The sequence below is a fragment of the Hippichthys cyanospilos genome, chromosome 7 (genome assembly GCF_059441005.1).
Source record: "Hippichthys cyanospilos isolate Australia breed blue-spotted pipefish chromosome 7, RoL_Hcya_1.0, whole genome shotgun sequence".
Lineage (NCBI taxonomy): Eukaryota > Metazoa > Chordata > Actinopteri > Syngnathiformes > Syngnathidae > Hippichthys > Hippichthys cyanospilos.
In genome coordinates, this window is record NC_142375.1 from 19,438,924 (window position 1) to 19,457,710 (window position 18,787).

The 18,787-nt window shown below is 38.9% G+C and overlaps 4 protein-coding genes and 1 long non-coding RNA gene across 9 annotated transcripts in view; 2 read left to right on the plus strand and 3 right to left on the minus strand.

Annotated features, from left to right (window-relative positions):
* LOC148421467 (uncharacterized) overlaps positions 1-680 on the plus strand; it is a 23,511-nt gene extending 22,831 nt beyond the window's left edge. The window contains exon 4 of the long non-coding RNA XR_015866151.1: positions 240-680. This is a non-coding gene — a long non-coding RNA (uncharacterized LOC148421467). The remainder of the gene's footprint in view (positions 1-239) is intronic.
* The window catches only part of LOC148421465 (caskin-1-like), a 40,995-nt gene extending 37,944 nt beyond the window's left edge, over positions 1-3,051 (minus strand). For both annotated transcript variants that reach the window (XM_088419493.1, XM_088419492.1), the window contains exon 1: positions 2,673-3,051. In XM_088419493.1, the coding sequence (XP_088275619.1) occupies positions 2,673-2,766 (94 nt within the window). In that variant the 5' untranslated portion in view covers positions 2,767-3,051. The remainder of the gene's footprint in view (positions 1-2,672) is intronic.
* Positions 3,052-4,242: 1,191 nt separating this feature from the next.
* On the minus strand, positions 4,243-8,443 carry LOC148421468 (suppressor of cytokine signaling 1-like). Its single transcript, XM_088419724.1, has 4 exons — positions 8,339-8,443; positions 6,277-6,681; positions 4,853-5,034; positions 4,243-4,582 (listed from the first exon to the last, which is right to left on the minus strand). Exons 2-4 carry the CDS (start codon positions 6,535-6,537, stop codon positions 4,258-4,260), a joined length of 768 nt encoding a protein of 255 aa, XP_088275850.1. The 5' UTR covers positions 6,538-6,681; positions 8,339-8,443; the 3' UTR covers positions 4,243-4,257.
* Positions 8,444-9,726: 1,283 nt separating this feature from the next.
* Positions 9,727-12,928, minus strand: LOC148421469 (ATP synthase F(0) complex subunit k, mitochondrial). The gene is made up of 3 exons (XM_088420600.1): positions 12,697-12,928; positions 11,560-11,652; positions 9,727-9,903 (listed from the first exon to the last, which is right to left on the minus strand). The coding sequence occupies exons 1-3, from the start codon at positions 12,763-12,765 to the stop codon at positions 9,805-9,807; spliced, it is 261 nt and encodes an 86-aa protein (XP_088276726.1). The 5' UTR covers positions 12,766-12,928; the 3' UTR covers positions 9,727-9,804.
* Positions 12,929-15,038: 2,110 nt separating this feature from the next.
* prkcba (protein kinase C, beta a) overlaps positions 15,039-18,787 on the plus strand; it is a 37,631-nt gene continuing 33,882 nt past the window's right edge. For 2 of the 4 annotated variants that reach the window (XM_088418686.1, XM_088418689.1), the window contains exons 1-2: positions 15,039-15,606; positions 16,835-16,866. In XM_088418686.1, coding sequence (XP_088274812.1) covers positions 15,443-15,606; positions 16,835-16,866 — 196 coding nt within the window. In that variant the 5' untranslated portion in view covers positions 15,039-15,442. The remainder of the gene's footprint in view (positions 15,607-16,834; positions 16,867-18,787) is intronic. The other 2 variants (XM_088418688.1, XM_088418690.1) reach the window with 2 other exon arrangements.

Consider the following 18,787-nt stretch of genomic DNA (forward strand, 5'->3'; position numbering starts at 1 on the left):
GCAACACAAAAAAATATCCGTCTCTTCCCCGTCGGCGAAGCGTCGCAGTGCTCTTCCAGCAGCGAGGCTTGTTTAATTATTCAAACGTAAATCCGCTCTCCAGTCGCGTCGCACACCTTCCATCGTTCGCCCTTTAACCTCTCGTCGTGACTTGCTGTCTTTTTACCTCCTTTTCGCCACGCGGCCCCTTAGCTCACTCGCCCTTCCTTTCCTCGCCCCTCTCTCTCTCTCACACACAGTGGACTGAACACTCAGAGCTGATTTGTTCTGGCGTTGGAGGAGAAGCGTTTTTCTTCGCCGTGGCGCTGCCGGCTGAGAGGAGAGAGGGGACCGAGGGGCCGAAGCAAAAGGGGGCCAAATGGCAGCGAGGAGATTCAAAGGAAGAGGTGATGAAATGGAGGAAGGCAAGGCTGTAATTGAAATCTAATTATCACCTCTGGTCTCAGTTGACGCCCCGTCAACAACTCTCGGGCACGTGCGCGCCGCCGTCGTCACGTGCGCCCTCGTCATCATCACACTATTACTATTAACATCTGGCGTCTTCACACGCCAATAATCCTCCTGGCCTGAGAGCACGGGAGGACTGCCTCACACTAGCATACGCATGGACAATTTCGTCTTAGTATCGTAGTGAGGTCATCCCATTGACGTTGTGCATTTCCTAGCCCCTAAACGTCACAATCGAGAAGCTAACCCTTACCCTAATCTCAACCAAAATCCAATTTAAAGTCAAACTCTAAAAGCAAGTTTACCCTCAAAAAGAGCTTTAGACGTGTGGGGCCCACCAAAATGGCCCCACAAGGACAAATGGTCCCCACTAAGAGTAAAAACCAGGAATATGAGCCCCACTGTTTAGCGAAATAAACACACGCACATCCACACACTCTCTCTCACATTCACACACATGCAAACACACATACATACACAACCTGTTCAACTTTTACACATGCATGCACTGATGCATGTGTGCATGAACTCAAAAAACAATCCGTTTCATACACACACACACACAAAATATCCACTTTCTGTCTCATGCATACACACAAACAGTTAATCTCACTTTCACACATGTGCATGCACACAGGCCCGCATGCATGCACACAAAAATAACTCATCTTGCAAACTCACAGACATACAAATTCACAACCTGTCAAACTTTCACATGTGCTTGCAATTATGCATGTGAGCATACACATATAGACAATTTTGACACATGCACAAACACACACAAAATGTTGTCTCACTCATGCACAAAACCCACATTGTCTCATTTTCATATATATATATATATATCTCCTGCATACACACAAACACAATTAGTTTTACACTGACAGTAGACATACAAAACCACAACTTGTCTCATTTTCACACACTTGCATGCACATAGGTACGCGTGCATGCACTTAAAAACAATTCATCTCACAAACGCAGAGACACATAAATCTAGAACGTCTAATTTTTACACGTGCATGCACGTATACATGCACGCAGGCACTCAAAAAACACAATCTGTCTCATGCACACTCATGCAGAATTATTCTCACACATGCACATAGACACACACATGCATGCGCATGCGTACATGAACTCAAAAAACACAATCTGTCTCATATACACACACGATGTTGTCTCACTGATACACACACACACAAAAACCCACTTTATGTCTCATTTTCACATCCATCCATACAATATTGTTTCATGCATACACATAGACGGAAAAGTATTGTACTTCAAAAATATTTCGAGCGAGGATGTAGTTAAATAAAATGTAAACACTTTCTTCATCGTGATTTCATGCAGCAATCCAATTTATTGTGCTGCTCTTTCTGGAATGCCCATCTCAGCCACTGGGAGGCAGTATAAAGCTGTACACTTATGTACACACAACCAAAGAAGAATAACTTAGCCTACAACTATTTGACTCATTAAAATGCTAAAATATCAGTATATTATTTGTAGCAGATAAATAATATAAGCCTGCGTTGGTCAATTATATTCAATAATATGATCAGCGTTAGCATTTCAATGGCATTTGCTTGGATGTAAAGTTTTCACTTGCAAGTCAAAGCAAAAAAAAAAAAATTATGAGGACTGCTCCCGTCTTGAAAAACTCTTAAGTCGGGTCATTTATATCTCAAGGCGCACCCACATATCCAAGGAGCAAATCTAAGCATTTTACTTGTGTGTGTGTGTGTGTGTGTGTGTGGGGGGGGGGGGGGGGGGGGCAGTAATGTCCACACAACTAGCAGGTAGGATGCCAAAGGTCAAGCTGCACAAACATGCAAAAGGCTTGCGCATGCTCACACACACACATCCGATTCATCGCCACCATCCAACCCGACACACTCACGGTCACACACATCCACCCTGAGTGCAGTTTTTGTAGAAATCCCAATAAAATCCCCGCACGCCTGCAACGTCATCACTATGCTGCTGACGTCAGAACATACATACACACATCCCCTCCTTCCTCTCAAACAACACACACACACACATCCTCTCTGTATTACTTACGCGAGCATGCATAAACCATTCTAGTCCACCTTATGTTTTGTGTAAATGATGGCACGTGTAACGTCACACACAAATCACAAACATTTTGGAATCATCCGAGCTTGTTCTCGGCGCGCGCGTGTTGAGAAAGACGAAGGGGTGTATACAGTACTCACTGGCTTTCCCGGGCCGAGGTCTCTGCAGGAGGCGCTGAACTGTCAGCAGGTCCTCGGTCTTGACGGCCTGGAGCAGCTCCTGGTCCTTCCCCATGTCCTTCCCTCCACGTCCCGCCGCTCTCCTCCGCCGCTAATCCGCTGCTACATCCCGCCGTCGCTCGGGGCCGCCCTCTGGAGCAGAGGCGCGCGGGGAGCCGGCCGCGGTGCAGCCCGGAGGTTGCGGGGTGGAGGGATGCTCCAATTTGAGATACGAGCGCTCCGCCGGTTTGCGGTGCCACTGAGCGTTTCGACAAGCCGGCGCGCGTGCGTGCGCGGATTTGACCGGCTGAACGAGACCGCGGAGCTCTCGGCTCCCTCCTCCTTTTCCTTCCAGCTCACGTGTCACGCACGCGCAAGAGGGGGCGCGCTCCCGCTGGCGCCAAAATGATGGACAGGCACGCGCGAGACGTGAGCGCGCTACACCTGCGCGCGTGCCAAAAAAATACTGGGTATCCCGTTTATCGCGAGGTTTTTTTTTTCCCCATCAATACCGGCAGTAACAGAAATTCGTGAAGTAGACATTGAACCTGTTTTTGTTTGTTTCTTTTGGGGAAAAAAATGCAAAATTGCAAACAAATGAAAGTATGTACAGCTTTTCTACACCACTTTGCGCTTCAGGTTCTGCTTTAGTTTAGTTTTGTTTTTTTTCTAAAATATACATTCAACAGTCATATATTGACATTAGATTAGGGTAGCACGATTATGGCCAAATAATAATCAAGATTATGTTGGTCAATATTGAAATCATGATTATTAATCACGATTATTCATGATGTTTGGTCAAACATTTCTATTTAGTGCCTTTTTTTAAACAAGTAGTATATAAACATTTTCAGGTAAAAATAGTTACGACATTATTTTTAAAGATTCATTGTGGTTTTTACATATATTGATTGTGTAACTAGTATTTGTTTGCAAGCTAAAAAAAAGGTACCTCAACTCATTAATGTACTGCTCACCTAACGATGAAAAAAAAAACGTTTAATCATCCCCAAAATTATGTTTTGCTGCCTTCTAGTGGAGAAAAATAATCAACAATCAAATCAAAAAGTATTTAGTTTCACTGTTTTAGCTTTCCTTGATCCTTTCATACAATTCTTTTCCTGTAAAATAACAAAACTTCCCAATACAAACTATATATATATATATATATATATATATATATATATATATATATATATATATATATATATATATATATACACACACACACATACGAAAGTCCAACTTTGGACAGGATTCCTAATGACGCTAGCATCAGCATAGATAGCCATCGTTACCAAGTTTTTTTTTATATATCTAATGCATGATATGCGACACATAAATATGATAGTATTTACACAGTAGCTTTAAACTACAAGGTATACAACATGTTTTTTCGAAGTCGACGTACCATGTATCTACTGTGTGTTTATATATATATATATATATATATATATATATATATATATATATATATATATATATATATATATATATATATATATATATATATATATTATATATATATATATATACACACACACACACACGCACGGCATTAGGCCTATATAGAGTAGGGATAGTCATGAACATAGTCTTTGACTTCACAACTGAGTCCTGCTAAGTTTTTTATGTTCTCAGCGCCATAGGTGTGCACCAGCGCCCTCCTGCAGATCTGCTTGAGGTGCTCGGGCCGGTGGTGACGATAGGGCGCCGTCAGTTTGCATGATGGGCGGCTGTAGTAAGCCAGCAGATCAAAGAGGGAGGTAAAAGTCTTTTGGCTCCCCAAGAGAGAGAAGAGCATCTTTCTGAGAATCATGCGGACGCTCGTTGGCCCGTCGTCGCTTTGGTAGCTCAGGGTGAAGAACACGTTCTGCTGTCCGCTGTCTCTGGAAGGACAACGTTCAGTAAATTGGCAATGTCAATAAAAGTGTCACTGCACCCTCTAGTGCTGTGGATGTGCAGTTACACTTCACACCACAAAAGCAGAACCTGTTTACCAGGGTCATACTCAAGAGTACTTGGACTAGTATGCTTCTGAGTAAGAAATGGTATCCCAGATAATTATTTAGTTTGTTTTCTTATTTTGGGCAATTTTTGCTATTGTTATTTTGTCAGTTTTAATTCACGATAATAACCTAGTTCCATGCTGGATTTACCTGATGAGAAAAGTACCCAGTGGAGCCTGCCTAAGAATTTTGTGCGCCTGTTCCATGTTTATGGGTCCCCAGTAGTAGGAACTATGCAGGAGCTGCTGGTGAGTGCGCTTGACCAGTTTGTACTCTTCCGGGCTGCTGAATGGACGTAGGTGAGTGGGCAAGTCGACAGTTTCCACTCCAGCCTGCACCGACAGTAGACACACAACATGAACACACGGTCTAGTTTCAGTTTTAACATATAGTGTGTGAGTTATTGTACTCAGCCCTTTTCCAAATGCATTAGTCTGAAAATCTCAACTTCTAACATCCTGCCACTGGGAGGCAGTATTATATCACCATGCAGGAACGAAGAACGATAATAGTACTTTCTCTTTCCATCATATGTTTGCATTAAGCTAGCACTTCAATTTTAAGGCAACATCATTGTTTTTTAAACACACATGAGTCATTGTTTGATGTTTAGTTTGATACTAAACTTCACCTGGGAGTGGCATTTAACTCTTTCAGTGCCAAGCGTTATTGGAAAAGGAAAGCTCTAGAGGGCCGGTATATTTAGTATTTTCACTCACCTTTCAAGGCCAACAGAATATTGTGTGCTAAGTCTATGTAAATATGGGCACTGTCATTGGAAGATTGACTTCCATTCTTCAGTTAGAAGTAATGTAGGTAACAGCTGTGTTGGAAGTGTGGAAACACTGCCATCCAATGGTTACAGTTAGCACTACAGTGCGCAATTGGTTTATATTAGGTAAGCATTAGTCAAGGATGACAGTGCTTTTCCATTAAAAAAACATATTTGACCAGAATTTTATGATTTATTACTGTTATGACTATTTTAAAAGTTGAGGATTCTCGTTCACATCACTGAATGAGTTAGGTGAATATTCAAAAATTTCTTTTGAATCGGGTATCTTACAAAATTTCACTCATGGTAAGGCACCACTTTATTTGTATATTTCTAATGTTGTTTACATATTATTAGTACTGCTCTCAAGAGATTAAAAAATGTTGCTATCATTATTTGTGGCTCTTTTCAAAACTGGTTGCTTTGCATTGATGCGATAAGCTAAATTCGAGTTGCTTGAGTGATAAGTAAATTCCTTCTTGCAAAAACTTCAGCCCATCTGTCTCCACTTCAGGCTGCTCCACATGAGTGCTCTTATACTCCTAGGTTTTTATTTTTCATTTTATTTCAATGATTGTATTAGCTAGGTTATTCTATATGACTTCATCCTCTAACAATATTTAAGACCGCTACTTCTTACTAAAGCGAACATAGCATCTAGCGTGGAATTTTCTCACACAAGAAACAGACCCAGTGGTATTTCAAAGTGAAACCTGCATATTTTCAGGTCAGCGCCCAACCCTTATTCTAGTAAAACAACAGAAGTAACAAGAGCCAAAAAAAAAAAAAAAAAACGAACCTGACACCAGGTTTCAAATTGTTCGTCTGAGAGGTGGAGACTATGCAGGTCGCTCCAGTGCAACATCTCCAGCGCCTTCTCTTTGTCATCCTGGTTCTTTTGTTCAGCATTTTGGACTTGTTGAGTTGTCGCAGGCTCGCCAAGAGATTGACTGTGCGTTGTATTTTTGGAGCTCTTTCTTTTTCTTAGTGTTCTGTCAGGCTTATCTTTAACCATCCTACTATAAGGAAACCTCCACTGGACGACCACATGTTGCACCATTTTCTCCCGTATCTGTCGCCGGCAAAGAGTCGGTTCCAAGTGCCATCAGCTTCTTGGTCCGATTTGTGGCACCATAGTGCCTGTTGTCCACATTGAATGACAGCTGCCGATTTCCTGGTTTTACCCCAAAATTGACTGAATGTGCTGAAACACAGAAAGTAGTTTATTCATAACACTAGTAATCGACAATTAATCGATTATCAAATTGATTGCTCATCATTTCTGACTGTTGATGACCGTATTTTTGGACTATAATATGCACCGACAAAAATGTTACAGAAAATTGGAAAAAGTTGTCATATCAGATAACTACACAGAAATATAGTACATGAAAGTTATTTAAAAAAATAAATACAACTGGTTGGTTACCTTCCTGCATGTTTAGAAATAAGAGCAGCACCAATATATTTTCAACATAACACCTACACGCTTGAACTATTAAAATACAGCAACAATGCAACAGTAACATGTCAGATTGTGTTTACCATTGGCGGGGAGTAAAATAGCAGTTCAAACTCTAAATTTGATGACATCTTCTCCTGCCTCTTTTGTTTACAGAGAGATTGGCTGAGAGTGGCTGTAAAAAAAAGAAATCTGAAACAAAAAACTCCAGATAAGGAGGCGCACTGGACTAGACCGCAGGGTTCATAACGTGAGAAAAAAGGAGCGTCTTATAGTCTGAAATTGTCTGTAATCATTTGTAAACCTTGTATAAAATTAAATTAGGGGTGATCTGATTTCATATTCAAAAATCATTTCTGTAGTACTCCATAAAAGTGGACTGATTATCTTTGTGTTGAGTCAAACTTTAAAAAAACCAAAACAAAAAAAACATTGCTTTTACTGTGGAAAACAATGATTCATATTTTTGCCAATTCTCTGACCTGTCAGATAATTTCTTCATCAACATTACGAAGAAATATTGGAATTATTTGGTGAACTAAATGTTAAAACAGAATATGCTTTATAATTTCTGTTCTTGAAAAAACGAAAGCACCTTTTGCCTAGATAACAGCTTTGTATATTTTGCAATTTCTCAACTAGTTATGTTAATGATTCTTGGAACACAATTTTCAGTCATTACATTACTGAACTATGTCTTTTAGCAGCTCGCCAACTCTGCCCACAAGCCCTAAAATTGCGCTTCCTCAATTAAACAAGCAATTAACGCGTCTGTAAACAGCACACAAGATACGACCGCGACGACGGCTATCAGTTTCGCTTTGGAATCAAGACTCCATTCACTTTTTTATTTTTAAAATGAAAGCACTTAAAAGGCAGCGATAAGGTGGAAAAAACTCGCATATTCGTTGTTCCATTTGCGGATTCATTAGTTAGTGCCCCCCCCTCCCCCTCAATATTAGTTAATTTTTTGTATTTTTAAAACGTTTTTTTGGGGGGGAAGACAACCTCCGTTTTTCATGGAAAATACATCTTGGAGGAGCATTACGGTTATTTGGATTATTAATTCGTTTGTGTTAAAAATAATAATAATAATCATTTACAGTGAATCAAATCCCTTCTCATTGAAAGTCAAATGCACGCGGATTTTTACAGTTGGAAATATTACCCCCTCGCGAATTTCGGGGGTCCACTGCACAAGGATATTAAATCTTCGTAAACAACACCGCCACATGCAAATCATTAAATTGTGCAGAATTGTGTAGTTTTATCCCAACGTCCAGCAAGATGTAAAGAAAACGTGTTTCATTTAAGAAGCGTGCTGGACTTCAGATTGTGCAAGTAAAATTACCCTACCCAATGAATAAAAACGAAAATATGATCAGAAGAGTGTACTTACAAGAGTTGCAGAGGGATGTTGCCGCTTGCAACTCTACTGGAATACATGTTTTTCTTTTGCTTTTACTCTCGGAGGAGGAGGGACAATACGTAGAGGGGGTGTGTCCACTCTCGCTTGGTTTTATGCTAAATCACGTGACTTGCAGGTACTGGCTAGAGCGCTTTCTCTTTCGTTGGGCTTGGACCGTTCTCTTTTATTTTGAAAAGAAAGAAGCGGAAACGGAAGTTGCGTCGCTTGCTTATCAAAGAGCTTTTAGCGTGTTACCTGGGTAGGTTTATTTCTATTTCGTACTTTTTTTATTCGTTTATTACGGTTTCCTACTCCTTCTTGAGCTTGTGATATGTGCTTTACTAAGTCTGTTTAATTTTACTATATTATTTTGGGTTACTTTCTCGTTTAAAAAATACAAAGGTAAAAACAAATCTTTATATTCTATCGAACATCAGTTTTGCTTCTTTTCCTCCATGGAATCACATCACAATTATACCGACAGTATAATTGTTCAACATCTCAATTCTGAATATAATAATGACGATAAGATTCGGCAAAAATTAACCTAATTTCCTCATGTTGTTTTTCAGAATTTTTATTAGGAGAAAAAAAATAAAGGCCGAAATGTAAGTATGTGATGAGAGGAAAAATATATTGTCTAAGTGTGGTACTGTTACAACTCTCTTTTTTACATTTTTTTAATTGTGTAATACACTTCAAACTGAATCGTTAAGTAGTTTGAAATCTCATTCCAGCAGTGCGATAATGTTCAAAAGGGCGTTTTCAAAACATTAAATATATTTTCAGGAATCTTGTCTAATTTTTGATGAAGACTATTGTATTGTATTCTAATTTTGGTTAGCACTTCAAAAACTAAGCATTCTTTTGAATGATACTTACCGATAAGTTTTAAGAACTACCTTTGTGCAGTTTTTTTCCCCCTCTATATTTTGTGTCAAGTTCCTGGTAAATGCATTTGTTTGATTCAAGCATATATAAGATATAAAGCGATATGAAATATTTAGTATGGTCTCCCCATATTGTATTCTATTGCCATTCATTCGTTGTATATGAATTGGTTGTTGGTGGACTAAAGTCACATTAACAAAATTCATTTAGCTTCAGAATATGCCAAACATCCCACCACAGACAACCAAAGATAGCAGCTGCAATGCAATAACGGCTTTTTGCACGCAAAAACATCAATGTGAAATTGAAAGCCACCCACTTGGCTCGCTCGCTTTCACTTTGAAAATGTAATTTCCGAACCGCTTGGCCTCGTCTGAGAGATAAACATCTACTCACCCACCATGACTACAGCTATGAGTAACACCAGTCAAAGAATAAAAAGAGAAACAGATGACATATAGATACCAGACATTTACTGACAACACAAATATAATATTGTGATATGTTTATTTCTGTTACAGCATAAATAATGGCACACAAACGTAACACTTTTTTCTTCTTTTATTTTAGGCATTGCAGTCCTTCGCAGCTTCTTTGTGGTCTTGTCTGTGCATGAAATAGGCCGTCGCTGTTAGCAGCAAGATGCCGTAAGTAGCCAAGACGCACTGTAAGAAAGCAGACAGAGATTTTCATAATTTCTGCTTGGATGACAATCAAGATGACGTTTCATCCCGCGCAGCACTCCTTGGTTTCCGAGAAATGTTTTATATTCATAGCTAATAGCTAACTTTCATTATTATGACTTCATTAATTCATAGTTAGTGACTGATCGCTTTGAGATTATATGTATTAAACGTGTATGTTACGTTTTGAACTTGCAAATTGTTTGTGCACACTCAATATTGTGCTTGAAGGGTGGGAGATAACTGAATTTTAACTTTTTAAAAACTGTTTTCATGTGGTCTTTTTATTAATTTATTGCATGGTTCACCTATTGTACCTAGTAGGGCTGCACAATTAATCGAATTTTAATTGCAATCACGATATTGGCTGCCACTAATAATTAAGCTGATTCTCTGCAATATTAACATTAAAAAAGCCAGCTACCGTCTATGTCAAATTAAATACTTTGTCATCCTACCACCAGGGGGCAATGTTTCCCCTCATATTTTCATGACAAAAGCCTCTGCTTTTCTCACCCTAATATATTATTTACCAGTGTGAAATGTTGTGTAAAATTGTTTCTCACCTGATTACCAATGTATACAGTGCTAGCTGCCAACTTGAGACCCATTTTGAAAAATCAGATTGACTGAAAATGACATTTTGACTGATAATTGATTAAAATTTGCATTAAAGTAAATAACGTGCTTGGTTGTAAGTAGGCTTCATTTTTTTTCATTGGTTTGCACTCAGCAAGTTAGCTGTGTTGCCCTGTGTTCCAAGTTTTTGCCATGTCTTGGGAAAATTAGTTTTAATTACTATTTATTTTGTTATTTTAGTTGATTATTATTTGTAGGTATCAAGCTTTGAAGCCTTGATTATATACTGCTTAAATGTTTGACCAAACATGATAAATAATCGTAATTTCAATATTGATCAAAATAATTGTGATTATTATTTTGGCCATAAATGTGCAGCCTTAGTACCTAGCTTAAAACATCCACATTTTAGCCAATTTTCTGTAAGGTTATGGACCAAACCAGGAATTGAATCAAACATTTGTGTATTTTCTGCACAGTCGATTTGACGTCCTGTTTTTGAATAACAGGATGGAATTGAATATTTTACCAACAAAATTAAAAAAGAAATTGGATTCAATGACAAAATGTGCAGATTAATTCATTATTCAAACAATCATTAGCTGCAGCGCTAGTATAATGAATAATATAACTACTTTTTTGCTTCTTTATGGCCGATAAGAATAAAGCTATGAATCTCAGGCATAACATTTTACTATTTTACCATACTTGGTCCTTTAGTATTTATTTAATTTTATGATAGACAGGAGAAATCAGCTTTGAAAAATCTTGCAAAATGTGGCAGTTTTTTTCTTCTCTATTTTTTGGTGGGGGGAGGGGGTGTTTAAAGTCATTTTGTTTGTGTCATTTGAAAAAAAAAATCATTTTGATAACAAATCGCAAACGACAGTCAATTAAATAATTGGCCTAACAGCTTAATCGGCCCAGCCCTAATAATTACTTTACTAAAATACCAGTTTTGCTTTGGACTGAAGCGAGGCGGTAAGGCATTGAGAAATACACTAACGTCATTTTGAAGTTGTGATTGGACACATTTACGAAAGCATGTGTGTTACATACATTTCGGCGCCCCTGCATAGTGTAGCTGTTGAAGTACTTTCTCAAACCGGTCAGTTCCACCGCCGCCGGTGCCTCGATGCCAAACAGCTGCCTCTGAAATGTCACATTAGAACACAGAGTGAAAAATGACCGATGATTGAGTACGTTTGGAAGCACCATGTGAACCGCTCCTCCTTAAGGTTCACGAATGAGGTCGAGCACATACAATAGGTTGCCCACATTACTCTTCCTTGATTGCGATTTATTTTGTGTTTTCAGTCATCTCTGCAAAAACAAGTCAGCAAAGTTTATCTTGTGTGAACTTGAGATAGTTGTCCTCTCATAGTGAAAGTGAAACATCAATGCACATTTGCGTTATTACTAAAGAGTGAAGAAAATATTGTTAAAACAATGATAGGAAATTTCAGAAAAACAAAAAAAAAACGTGCAGCATTATTCAAATAAGCCATGTCAAACCTGTTGGTGGAAAAAAACGGCTTGTCACACTTTGAAACTAAAATATAGGCTGACCCCCCCACCACAGCAGCTTGACCAAAATTAAAATCGTTACCATGGAAAAATTGCAATCAAAGTTGCACACAATTCTACTCATACTAAAAAATGCAACATCTTCATTGATATGATAGCCTGTTTCAAAATATTTCATGTAGCAAGGCTGGTGGTTATTATTTCCTCTCGTACTGCTATGTATTTTGCCTTAGATGACGATGCAGCGTTGGATTTGATAATCGAATCAATTTATTGATTGTGGTGATATTAAGAAAAGAAAAGAAAAATACTGCAGCATCGTTGCAGGATAACGGCTCTCCAAGGCCGGAGTTCTTGACAATCACTGCTTCCACCATCAACGTGGATGCGGAGTTGTAAACGAGCAGTTTTGTTTCGCGTATTTATTGATGAACGGAACGTTGTGCAGTTCAACAAATCCCATGTGGGTTTATGACGAATCTGCACTTATGTAACACAAGATTACAGGACTGACATTGCCCTAAACGACAACATCTGGACCCAAGAGCCAGTTAATCTAGAAGACAGTTGAACCGTAACACCGGTAATAAACAGATCATCCGTGAATAAAATAAACAACACAATTTTTGATTACCTATATTCGAAAAGTAAATGAAAAATGTTACTTACCTTCACCTCTGTTATCAGGTGGCCGAAACTGGTAAGAGGGATGCGCGTTTTAACGGGAGACATAGGCATGACTGAAAACTATTCGCTCGGCTTGGTTAAAAAATAAACAATACTTAAGTACAATTTACTGCGTAAATGTGGAAATAATGTCTCCAAGCAGGCGACAGGGGTCACTTACACAATTTGCGACTTGAGTGCAACATGTTCCGGGGTTGCTGTGACAGCATCAGATTTTGGCCAATCAAAAGGGCAATTTGCTAGAAACTAACCAATAGGCGCTTGGGTTGGTGGATGGTTGCTGCTACAGTTCGACTGTTTGTCGTTTATCAATTTAGCCATAAGAGGAAGACAAATCCCTCACCATCCCGTGACCGCAGGTATTAAAATAGATATAAAGATAAGATAATAAAATAGCAAACTATTGTGCAATGAAACACAAAGTACTATAAGAAGTAAACGATTAAACAGTTTTGCAATAGAATTTAATCTTCCTCTTTATTTGTTGTTTGTAAAATGGCCACCAGGGGGCAGTATAACACAAACATAAAATACACTTGAGTTGATGGCGTAACCTGAATGAGAGTCGCAGCTAAGGTGCAGTATTACTGTAGACAATTTTTTTTTTTACAGAGGATAAAGAAAATGTAATAAAATATCAATCTACATTTATTACTGCATCGTTCCTCGTTTAAAAGATTCTAACTACCACAAAATCAATAAGCATTTCATTAGATTTTCTAAGCGAGTTTGTATATAATGGTTTGATTACCTACAATAAGTGCAATAATTTGTTTGGTTTTGCAGTAAACTTTAAATAAATGTAATGTTGATGATGAGGAAAAAGTAGATGAAAACATGACTTCTCTGATGGAAGGCAATGACTTATAATCCACAACAACTCAGCACACTTTTTTTTTCTTTCCAATTTCTTACGTCATGCTACAAGCTGATCTGGTTGGTGAGGTTTTTTCATTGCGTCTTGAGTGAATATTCTCAATTTTTAATGATCAATTTCAAATGTTGTATTTGGATTATTTGAATCACTCAGCACTCTGTAAGTTATTTTGTTTCACAGATGAATGTCAGAAAAGAAATTTGCATGAGTTGTAAAAGGGGTTGTACTTTATTTCTTTGTTATTGTATGACAACTGTCACTGTTTGTGTTTCTTGTTTAACAACTGCATTGTGTGTGCTAATGTGGTACAATCCAGGCTAAATGCAGCAAAACCACATTGTGTCAAGTCAGATTTTCAAGTATGGTGTAACATACATATTTACATATACAGTATATGTGTATATATATTACGGAGGCACAATTAATAAAATTTTAATCGCAATCATGATATTGGCTGCCACGATTATTTAAGATGATCCTCGGCGATATTAACATTTAAAAAGTCAAGCACTTTTTTTTATTACAAGTCAAATCAAGCACTACCACCAGGGGGCAACATTTCCCGCATGTTTGCATGGCAGAAACCTCTTATTTATTACCCTAATTTATTATTTACCAGTGTGAAATGGTGTTGGGTTTCTCACCTGATTCCTTATATGTACAGTGCTAGCTGCTAATTGAGACCCATTTTGAAAAACTTGATTGGAATAAAAAAATGGAATAAATTGAGTTTGAAAAGACCAAAAATTACTTTTTGACTGCTAATTGATTAAAATTGACTAAAAAGTAAATAATGTGCTTGGTTCTAAGTAGGCTTTTTTTTCATTGGCTTGCACTCAGCAAGTAAGTTAGATGTGTTGCCCTGTGTGCCAAGTTTTTGCTATGTCTTGTGAATTTGTTTGAATTATTTACTTTATTTATTTTAGTTTATTATTTGTAAGTATGAAGCCTTGTAGTCTTGTTTATATACTTCTTGTTTAAAAAGGGGGGCAATAAATAGACATATTGATGATCATGATGATTTCATTATTTTGGCCAAAATCAAGCAACCCTAATATATATATATATATATATATATATATATATATATATATATATATATATATATATATATATATATATATATATATATATATATATATATATATATATATATATATATATATATATATATATATATATATATATTCGTTTTTTCGAGCTTTGAAATAGGTAGAGAAAGGTGCGAAACGTTGGATGGACCGAACCATTTTTTGAAGGTGGTGGGCTGTACATTTGTTGTTAAAATATTAGGTTTAAAAAAAAGAGTACTGCATGTTAAGAGTAAGACCTTCTCTAGTTTATTTGCTGTAAAATAATGTCTTATTTTATAATAAGGGTGCCCGGACACTCCCCAAAACGAGCTAGAAACGCCCACGGTCGAGACTCGTGTCCTTAAGTTCATTGCTCGCCGTTCGTATAGTGGAAACGTCGCACGTCGGAGCGGTCGTAGATCGCGATAGAAAAGAAGAGCGAGCAGAGAGAGGGAAGCCATCAGCAACAGCCGACAGTCAGCGGGGAAGCGGGCGAGCCGCACGACGAGGGCACGCCGGAAGAAGCAACAGCGAGCACAGAACAAGTCGGAACCGACCCAACGTCGACAGCAGGGACGGGCAAGACTACGAAGACAGGCGGAGGCGGAGGAGGAGGAGGAGGAGGAGGAAGCGACGAGGAGACACCTGCACCGCGACTCGCTCTCCCCCGCCGCGCCTCCTTTCGGAACCCCCCCGCCCGCGCCCGCTCGGTCCGCCTCATTCCTCCGGCTCGGACCGCCGCCTCCACCAGCGCCACCTCGGCCGCTTCCTCGTTAAGATGGCTGACCCCGGCAGCGACGGAGAGGTGGCGGAGGGCGCGCGCGGCTTCGCCCGCCAGGGCGCCCTCCGCCAGAAGAACGTCCACGAGGTGAAGAACCACAAGTTCACCGCGCGCTTCTTCAAGCAGCCCACCTTCTGCAGCCATTGCACCGACTTCATCTGGTAAGTGCTGCTGCTGCTGCGCGCGTGCGCGTGCATAGACACAGGTGATTCACTTGATGCCGCCGCAGTGCTTCCCCGACCCGACGATCGCGACGGTAGCAACCGAGGACGTCCTCGCTCGCCAGCCGCGGCTTGGTTGCTTTTTTTGCCGCATCGCCACGCAGCCCCCATCCGCAGGCACGCGGGGGCCTGCTGCATGCCCATGTGTGTCATTGAATGCGTCATGAGGAAGCCACATTATTGGGTGAATGCTGTTCATCATTTGCCCAGTAGTCTTGAATGACCAAAATTCTTCCAGATCACTTTTTTTTTGCAAGATTCAAATCACCACAACTTCTAATTAATTCATAAAATTTACCATCCTGCAGATAACTATTTTCCACTTTTAACAAATGATCACGTGTGACATGAAAATCAACAACACTCCCAAATTTAGGCATACATTTTACGTATTTATCTCATCCATGATTGGGCTGGCCAGCTGGAATCAGGAAAGATGCCTGTGGGGCCGATGTCTTATGGGGCTGATGCAGTGCCATTTAACCCTTTAAAGCCTGAAAGTGTCAAACTAGTTCTTAAGCATCTGTGCCCTGCATGTTTGCAAATTGCTCTTTTCAACACACATGATTCAAATGCTTATCATCAACAAGCTCTGCAGAAGCATCATAATAAACCTGAACCCAAACATGACAGTGTTCCCTTAGCTTCGCTAACACAGAATTTCATTCATGACCATAACTTTAGTTTTTTTGCAAATTTGCAATGCTATTTCTCTTCATTTTAAATGAGATCAGTCAAACAAATTGCAAATTAATTTTTTACATATTTTACAACAAAAGAAATAAGCTAGAAAAAAGTGATCAAAAGCAACAAAACAAAAAGAAATCAATCTTTTGTCCCTTCTCTCCACTCTCCACTTTATTAACATAAAACGGGAGAAAAATGTAGTTGTCAATCCTATACAATCTACAATTGACGTCAATGGTGCTCAAAGTGTTGATCAACACTTTCCAGTTTTACTGGCCTACATACGTCTGGAATTTTGGAGCTTTTTTGGAGTGAATTTTGGAGAAAAATTAACATATTTTACTGGTTAAAACAAAATATTGGCTTTAGATTTAGGAGTTTAAATAAGCCACGGGTCAAAGTGACCCAGGGGCAATATTACTATTCCTTGCAACAAACATAACAGAAAGATTCATGTATTTTTTTGTGTGTGTGTCCTTAGGGGTTTCGGCAAGCAGGGATTCCAGTGCCAAGGTAAGATGAGGTCTCATTCACAAATGCTTGCGACTGACTGTGGGTGTTGAATTTGTTGTTTGAAGCGGGCCTCGGGTCTGCTTTTTGTCACTGTGACACTGGCTCTCACCGTGCTGCAGTTGGCAGATGTTTACCCACAGAAATGAATGGGCAGCAAAGGGGAGACCACCCCCCCCCCCCCCCCTCCTTCTTCTTGAAACATGGTGGATTTTGAGTGCCGGTGGGTGGGCGGCTGACAATGTGGGCCGGTTGCGACGAGGTTGACGACCGCGTCTAATTCACTCGGCAAATGTTGCCGTGCTTGCTGTTATCACTTCCTCTTCTGCATGCAAACATGGGCATGTCAACATAGTAGCTATTTCTCACACTAGGTTATTCCAACCGTGACGGATTTTGACGTTACTCCCTTTCCCGTTCGCGAGGTGGCTTTCGCTTCTGCCGATCCGGCAGGTTTTTGGGCCTCTACGGTGTGCCATCATCACTTCCTTATATAACACTCCATTACTGCATTTTGCTGTACTTTTGTTGAATGTTTTTAGTCTGTCAGTTTGTTTCTCTTGTGCAACATGCTGGTTGAATCATTGGTGAGAGGAGCATTCGTGTTATATGGAACTGACGCACTGTGGATTATTTCTAATCGTGTTGTTTTTATCGTGCAGTGTGGTGATTATGAACTATTGTATTGATTATATAACACATACTGTATGCATAGACAGTCATTGCGTGCTTGGGAATTTTTTGAAGATGTGAGTTATTACTAGTTGATCTGTTCCCTTCTAATACACAAGGTGATAATTATGAGGACCTGACCGATTAATCGTCCTTTATGTATTAATCGTACTTTATGTATTCTAAACACTTTACAGCAATTTTTTTATAAGTAGTACTGTGATCATTTTTTTTATCATAACCTCATATATGTGAACGTATATCATGAACTTTGTTGAACTCATTCTGGGCAACCGTCATTGAAAACAAGGCAAATCCTATTACTTGTAAGCAATGCTTTGGTGAGCAATGCAAGGAAGTTGTGCAAAGAATTGGTCTGTGTGTAATTATTTTACACGTGTCACAGTTTGGTTGAAAATAAATAAGTCAACGTAAGTTAAGCACAATTGATACCAATTCAACTACTAGTAAGAAAAACATCAGAGTGGTCAAAATGAATTGGTTCATCGACAAAGAGTCGATCATGAAATTAATCGACAACTAATTCAACAATTGAACCATTGTTTAACTTCACATGATCAAAATCCTCCAGTTTCAGCAGCTCACTAAGAATTATTTTGATTTCTTAATTTGGGAAAACGATGACTGAACCAGTGACTTAATCAGTTTCAAAAATGTTTGCGAGTACAACATCAATTCCTCTTCTGTAGTATTGCTTAATTGTTGTTTTTTAATTATTAAACAATGCAATATAAACACTCAGTTCTAAATAAGGAAAAAATGGTTGTGTAAATGCAGATTAAAGGTTTATCATATTATTCAATAAACCGATGGAATAAGGGATTGAATAATTGATTAGAAAAATATTCAGCCCTAACACACACACTTGTCAAGAATTAATGCGCTTATAACTTCATTGAACGCGCCACGTGATGCATTCTGTGAAATTAATAGGATTTTTTTCCCACACCAATATATTTGCTATTGACCCCCCCACCCCCCTACTAATTGTGGTTACCAGGAACAGGTACTAGGCCTGCTCATGAACAGAAATTCCCCATATAATTCACGTCTATTGAAATGCAAAGGGAGGAAACAAATGTTATTTTATTTAAGATAATTTTAAAAATTGACCGTATTCTGTATTTTTCTTAAAAAAAAAAAAAAATCAATCAAAACCATAGATTAATAAAATAACTTGCATCGTTTTACCCTGGAAAAGCTAAGAGGAATCCATTTAGAAAAAAAAAAA

Excerpts from the sequence above, each read along its gene's own strand:
- LOC148421468 (XM_088419724.1), bottom strand. The coding sequence starts at position 6,537 with ATGGTGCAACATGTGGTCGTCCAGTGGAGGTTTCCTTATAGTAGGATG. Across the intron at positions 5,035-6,276 it reads AATTTGAAACCTGGTGTCAG|GCTGGAGTGGAAACTGTCGA; the intron begins GTTCGTTTTTTT and ends CTGTCGGTGCAG. Across the intron at positions 4,583-4,852 it reads CTGGGTACTTTTCTCATCAG|AGACAGCGGACAGCAGAACG; the intron begins GTAAATCCAGCA and ends TTGTCCTTCCAG.
- LOC148421469 (XM_088420600.1), bottom strand. The coding sequence starts at position 12,765 with ATGCCTATGTCTCCCGTTAAAACGCGCATCCCTCTTACCAGTTTCGGC. Across the intron at positions 11,653-12,696 it reads ACCTGATAACAGAGGTGAAG|AGGCAGCTGTTTGGCATCGA; the intron begins GTAAGTAACATT and ends GTGACATTTCAG. Across the intron at positions 9,904-11,559 it reads CTATGCAGGGGCGCCGAAAT|TGCGTCTTGGCTACTTACGG; the intron begins GTATGTAACACA and ends GCTTTCTTACAG.